The sequence below is a fragment of a genome, unplaced genomic scaffold (genome assembly GCF_019419815.1).
Source record: "Pyrus x bretschneideri cultivar Hongxiangsu unplaced genomic scaffold, Pyrus_bretschneideri_v1 Contig26, whole genome shotgun sequence".
Classification (NCBI taxonomy): domain Eukaryota; kingdom Viridiplantae; phylum Streptophyta; class Magnoliopsida; order Rosales; family Rosaceae; genus Pyrus; species Pyrus x bretschneideri.
In genome coordinates this window covers 3,613,539-3,620,693 of record NW_025999568.1, presented here as the reverse complement: position 1 = coordinate 3,620,693, position 7,155 = coordinate 3,613,539, and the positions used below count along the sequence as shown (strand labels likewise).

Genomic DNA, 7,155 nt, shown 5'->3' with positions numbered 1-7,155 from the left:
GAAGAGTTCTAGTATTAGATTAAAATTAACTAATTGAGTTGCCATTTCATTATTGGACAAAACTACAAATCTACTTGCCGGTAAAATATTGTATTCCGTTCATTGTTATTTTTTTGTTTTTTTGTTTTCGGATGTGTATATGTTACATCCCCGGCTGAGAGGGACCATTTCCCGGGCCCGCTCCACTACTATAGCACGATATTGTCCGCTTTGAGCCCCGACCACGCCCTCACGGTTTTGTTTCTGGGAACTCACACGAGAACTTCCCAATGGGTCACCCATCCTGGGAGTGCTCTCGTGCGCTACTTGCTTAACTTCAGAGTTCCCATGGAACCCGAAGCTAATGAGCTCCCAAAAGGCCTCGTGCTAGGTAGAGATGGGCATATACATATAAGGATTACTCCCCTGGGCGATGTGGGATGTCACAGTATACATATCTACACTACCCATTAATAAAATTCTAGTTATCAACCAAAATTTTAGAAAATTTTCATTTTAACCCCTCACCAAAGTTGAATTCAAACAAAAATTATGAGCAATTTAGTAATTATATATAAATTTTGCTATTTTTTACAATAACCTCACAGCCAAGTTAGTATAACATGCCCTATTTTAAAATAAAAATAAAATAAAATAAAAAGTATTCCCACATTGGAAGAAACCACTCACGATTATCCCAGTTTTCATTAACAGATTTATTTAAAAAAAATTTTAAAAATTAATTTCAATTCATAATGAAAAAACAAAATGAAATGAAATTGTTCACACACAGTGTGTGTGCATCCACTAGTTTCCATTAGGAAAATGTTATAAAAATCATGTTTCCATATTATATTTTGTAAATCATATAGCGAGTTAGGTAATTGTTTAAATAATTTTTTATTAATTTAAATATAAAATTGAATCGTCAACTACTACGCCATAACCTACAAAATCGATATACATATTTACATAAGAGCAGTTCCAGCGTGGGAACCCTCTCTCCAGGCAATACATTATGCTATCCACCCAATGAACAGTAACTGCCCTTAATGAATAGTAATCGCATTTTGCATCTCCACCGTTGCACTTCAATAGCTCTGACAATATGCAATAAAATATTAATATTTTATTTATTTACAAAATAATACAAAATAATTTTATTTGTAATTTCGGATAAGATTTTTAATCGTTCTCGTTGCATCACTTGTCATAAAATCTGAAAAGACAATTATTGGTGATGGAAATCCGAAAATATAATTTTAATCGTTCTCGTTGCACTACGTGTTATTATCCGAAAATACAATTATTGGTGATGGAAAAAAAATTTGGATTGAAACTTTGAGAGAAAGATAGGAATGTGGTTGAAAGAATTTGAGAAAATATGAAATTGTGGTGTAAGGTAGAAGATAATGAGAATGTATTTGTAGAAAAGTAAAATCAATTTTTTTTTTTTAATTTTTAATTTTTTTTCTTCAGATTTTTAATAATTTTTTTACATTTAAAAAAAATTTATTCACCTAATTAATCTCTGCTATTGGATTAAAAAAATTTGAATTTCCAACACTCCATATTGTGCCACGTGGCACAACGGTAACATTTCAGAATTTTAATTTTTTTTTTAAATTTACATAGCCTAATAACGTGGACCGTTGATCTTAGATCCAACGGCTGAAATTAAATGAGGTTTTTAATTTTTTATTTTTTTACCTTTGAAAATCTAACGGTCCATAAAATATAGCTGTTGAAATCCAACAGACACAAGGAAGCCCCGTGGCCTCCCCAACGGTAAGAAATCTGAGTGGGCTACGGGCCCCATTTTTGAAATTATGTCTCCTAATGCCCGCCCACGCGCACTTGAAGGCCACGTGCCTGACAGAAAAAAAAAAAAAAAAAACAGCTGACGTCGTCTTGATGTCACACCCACTCCGGACTCTGGGGCTGGCAACTCGTGTCAAGTGTCTCCCTTGGACCGGGCCTGTCCCTTGGGCTGCCACATGCTGGACCAAATCAGTCGGGCTTTCTGGCCCTGTTTACTCCATTGTCCCCCGAGCAAAGGCTCCGCTGGAGCTGCTCTAACGAGCACGTGAAGGCAATTACCAAATGGTAATATTTTACATTTTCTTAATTTATTTTTATATTTGATTTTTAAAGTGTTTTGTGGGAAGAGCAGGAGTAGGGGCTTTATGAATTTGGTGGGCTGGACGTGGGCCCAGAGGGAGCGAGAGTGGACAACGCATGACCTGACAAGGAAAGGGTGGGGCCCACAAAGGGTGCGGCGAATTTCTCGGCGGCCTCCCCGGCCATGTCGTGGCACACCCGCGCAATCATGTCACCTTGCGTGTTTTTGAAGTCTGTCTCTCAAGCCCAATGGGCTGCTCTACTGCACAGAGTGGGCTTATTGGGAATAATGGGCCGAAGATCAAGGCCCACTTGTTCATGCGCAAAAGCGTTGAACACAGAGAAACTGAAATCTGAGGGAAGACTTGCTCCTGTGCGAGTTTCTTGGTTTCACGGCAGCAGAGCAATTCGCGATCCACTTCGTCCTGAAACTACGTCGTTTCGATCCCAATCTTTGCTTCCCAGGTTAGATCCCTTTTTTCTTCACTGTTACTGCATTTCTTATAGAATTTTGGATTGGGTGTTTTGTTTTTGTTGCAAGATCGTTGTATTAAATCCGTAACATATTGAATTTTGATCAATTTCTGCGTTTGATATTAGCTCAAATCGATTAGGGTTTGTAAATTTTTTTAGTCCCAAATTCCCAATCCGTTTCATAGTATTTTAGCAGAAGTGTGATATTCCTTTTAGGAGATCTCATTGAAATTTGCTGATTATATTGAGTACATAATTTGGGTAATTTTTCTGTTTGGTTGCTTTTGCTCTGATATCGTTAATGTTAATGTTTGAAATACGAAAACATCATTGCTTCTTTCTACATTGTGATGTATATATTTTATTGAATTTTCTCAGCAACCAAACAGATGGGTTTTTGAGAAAAAGATAATTGGAGGATTTGGGATTTTCTGGAGGGACCCATTGGAATTTATAAAATTAGAATTAGTTTTGATTGAATTTTCGGCGACCTTATTGATATCAAATTGTTGAAACATTAACATAGGAGTAGAGAAATGCCTGCACAAAAGGTTGAGACTGGCCACCAGGACACAGTCCATGATGTGGTCATGGATTACTATGGTAAGCGCGTCGCCACAGCTTCATCCGACAACACAATTAAGATAATTGGGGTGAGCAATTCATCCTCTCAACATCTAGCAACCCTGACTGGTCACCAGGGACCAGTTTGGCAGGTTGCTTGGGCTCATCCAAAATTCGGGTCTTTACTTGCTTCCTGTTCTTATGATGGGCGTGTCATACTGTGGAAGGAAGGTAATCAGAATGAGTGGACCCAAGCTCATGTTTTTGATGACCACAAATCCTCTGTGAACTCAATTGCTTGGGCTCCTCATGAACTCGGTCTTTGTTTGGCGTGTGGTTCTTCTGATGGGAACATCTCAGTCTTCACTGCAAGGTCTGATGGTGGCTGGGATACCTCGAGGATCGATCAAGCTCACCCAATTGGTGTCACCTCTGTTTCTTGGGCTCCCTCAACAGCCCCCGGTGCTCTTGTTGGTTCTGGTCTGCTTGACCCTGTCCAGAAGCTGTGTTCTGGTGGTTGTGATAATACTGTAAAAGTGTGGAAGCTTGGTAATGGCATTTGGAAGCTGGACTGCTTTCCGGCTCTTCATATGCATGTTGATTGGGTCAGGGATGTTGCTTGGGCACCCAACTTGGGACTACCAAAATCAACCATTGCCAGTGCCTCACAGGATGGTAAAGTGATTATATGGACTGTGGGCAAGGATGGGGATCAATGGGAAGGCAAGGTGCTGCATGATTTCAATGCACCTGTTTGGAGGGTCTCATGGTCGCTGACTGGAAACATATTGGCTGTGGCTGATGGGAACAACAGTGTGACATTATGGAAGGAAGCAGTAGATGGGGAATGGCAACAGGTGACAACAGTTGACCCATAGAAACTTGTTTTGGAACTTTTCTTCTGTTACAGCAGATTATATATGAACCTCTTTATCAATGAAGCTCATTTCATTAAATATCATAAAAATGATCAGTTTTGATTGACGTTGATGAACCCTAAAAGTTTCATACTGTGTTACTGTTGATACATCTGTACGTGTGATGTGCACTACAATCAGTTTGACTGTTGGTTCTATTGACATTTGGACATGGTTGACCTTATTTTCTTTCGATATTTATAAAATATTTTGCAGCCGCGCAATACACATTGCCATAATATCCTGCAAGTTACTCTATTTACTTAAACTACAGAAGTTGATGTAAGTTACATGCTTGTTTATATGCTGCATTTGTAAAATTAAACGAGGAGCCAAGTTCACAACTTCATTTCTTCTATGTTTTAGTTTCTATTCATACAAAGGTCTTGGGAGTTTGTTGTTCATATTGACGTGCGAATTGTAGAATTGGTTTACTTATTGAATTACATTTGTTTGTGTGTGTTTTTGCAAATTGGTTGCATTAAGTAACTAGTGAATTCTTCGAGTCCAAAATTTGCGACGGGAAAAGCATTGTCTGTATTTACGTTTCGCATTTCTCTCTCTTTGCTCTCTCTCCCTGAGAGTTTGTTTCTCACCACTTGTGTGGGGGTCTCCAGTTCAGGTTGGTTTGTTCAGCCCGCGTGCCTTGCTATATGCTTAAGGTCGGTTTAGTCCTTTATTTCTGCTTTTTGTTGTTCTCTTCCTTTTCTTCTGCTACTGCTATCCTTTCCCACCATGCCATTGGTCCTTGGCCATGCTTAAGGTGTGTTCTGTCCATCCGACATGCCATTGGTCCTGCTCACCTATGACCTTAGAACCAATCCTATCTTTTCTTTAATCCCTGCTATCACTCCATCTTCAAGGCCCTTCTCCATCCTTCTCCATCTTTTATGATTTGGCTCCATCCTCCATCTATATTATACCAAATCCGGTTTGCAATCACTTTTAACCGCGACATGTTGCGGAACATCGAGGTGTGTAGAGTTCTGGTGTTCACACCGGCTCGGGTGCTCACACCACCTCCTTCTCTTGATCTGCCTTCGTTGGCAGTGTCGCAAGTGGGTTTCCCATTGACTTCTTTGATTTTTTCAACTTGGTGGTTGCAATCGGAGAGGGTTTCTCTTCTGGACGATGGAGTCTTCCTTCCTTCCATCTTTGAGGCGTTGTTTAGCCAGATTTATGGTGGTCGTTGGGGTCAATGGCTTGTATTGATCGGAAGGCGCTGCGGCAGTTGTTGTTGCAAAAGGCTATGGTTTTCTTCTTGTTTTGGTTTGTTTTTGTGACACCTACTACGTAATGTATTTTAACGATTCAAACTATCTATCTAATATAGATGGTGGGAATTTTCTTTCCGAAGTGTTCATGGTTTGGGCCGTACATGCCCCAACGCATGGAATACTTGTGATGGAGGATGGAATTGTAATGATCTCAATGGGTCTGGTTCATGCAGGCCTAGCTAGATTCATAAATCTGTAAAATTTTGTCTCTAACTCGCCAATTTCTTGCACAATGATTGCCTGTGAAGAAACCCATGGGGAAGTTTATTCTCATATGCTACTTTCATCCACTTTATCTGGCTTATTGTGTGTTTTAGTTTCAAGAAAAATGATAAAGAAATTCCCTCAAAAGGGGGACTTTACGTGAAGTGGCGGAGAGTCCATAGATAGTTCCACTGTTTAGAGAGTCCCCTAAGCATTTATTTAGTTCAAATCTATCGTTCTTTGCCGTAAATATTGAAAATAAGAAAAACAAAAACTCGTTAATTCCTTGTTTTTTATTTGTGTGTGTGAATGATGTGTTCTCTTCTCAAATAGTTTGATACAGTATTTTTAGAGACGTCAAATAGTCTAATACTCATTGTGTGTTTTAGTTCAAAGGTAAATGATAAGGAGACTCTCTAAAAAATGGAACTTTACGTGAAGTGGTGGAGAGTCCATGGATAGAATTGGTTTACTTATTGAATTACATTTGTTTGTGTGTGTTTTTGCAAATTGGTTGCATTAAGTAACTAGTGAATTCTTCGAGTCCAAAATTTGCGACGGGAAAAGCATTGTCTATATTTACGTTTCGCATTTCTCTCTCTTTGCTCTCTCTCCCTGAGAGTTTTTTCTCACCACTTGTGTGGGGGTCTCCAGTTCAGGTTGGTTTGTTCAGCCCGCGGGCCTTAGCCATGCTTAAGGTCGGTTTAGTCCTTTATTTCTGCTTTTTGTTCTCTTCCTTTTCTTCTGCTACTGCTATCCTTTCCCACCAGTGTGTTCTGTCCATCCGACATGCCATTGGTCCTGCTCACCTATGACCTTAGAACCAATCCTATCTTTTCTTTAATCCCTGCTATCACTCCATCTTCAAGGCCCTTCTCCATCCTTCTCCATCTTTTATGGTTTGGCTCCATCCTCCATCTATATTATACCAAATCCGGTTTGCAATCACTTTTAACCGCGACATGTTGCGGAACATTGAGGTGTGTAGAGTTCCGGTGTTCACATCGGCTCGGGTGCTCGCACCACCTCCTTCTCTTGATCTGCCTTCGTTGGCAGTGTTGCAAGTGGGTTTCCCATTGACTTCTTTGATTTTTTCAACTTGGTGGTTGCAATCGGAGAGGGTTTCTTTGCTGGATGATGGAGTCTTCCTTCCTTCCATCTTTGAGGCGTTGTTTAGCCAGATTTATGGTGGTCGTTGGGGTCAATGGCTTGTATTGATCAGAAGGTGCTGCGGCAGTTGTTGCAAAAGGCTATGGTTTTCTTCTTCTTTTGGTTTGTTTTTGTTTATGAGCCTAATCTTTGGTTGGGTTCTTGGTGTTTTGTTTTGCAGGTCCACGTTTTCTTTGTATATTTGTTTGGGGCATCTGCTATGTAAATTTTGTTTCTGTTGGCAATGAACTTTGCCTTTGTAACACAAAAAAAAAAAAAAAAAAAAAAAAAAAACAGCCTAATCTTTGGTTGGGTTCTTGGTGTTTTGTTTTGCAGGTCCACGTTTTCTTTGTATATTTGTTTGGGGCATCTGCTATGTAAATTTTGTTTCTGTTGGCAATGAACTTTGCCTTTGTAACACAAAAAAAAAAAAAAAAAAAAAAAAAAAAACAATGGGATACCATGGTCAT

The 7,155-nt window shown here is 39.5% G+C and overlaps 1 protein-coding gene across 1 annotated transcript; it reads left to right on the top strand.

The window, feature by feature from the left end:
* The first annotated feature begins 2,269 nt into the window (after positions 1–2,269).
* LOC103944828 (protein transport protein SEC13 homolog B-like) lies at positions 2,270–4,239 on the top strand. The gene is made up of 2 exons (XM_018646860.2): positions 2,270–2,565; positions 3,101–4,239. The coding sequence occupies exons 1-2, from the start codon at positions 2,285–2,287 to the stop codon at positions 4,014–4,016; spliced, it is 1,197 nt and encodes a 398-aa protein (XP_018502376.2). The 5' UTR covers positions 2,270–2,284; the 3' UTR covers positions 4,017–4,239.
* The last annotated feature ends 2,916 nt before the right edge of the window (positions 4,240–7,155 follow it).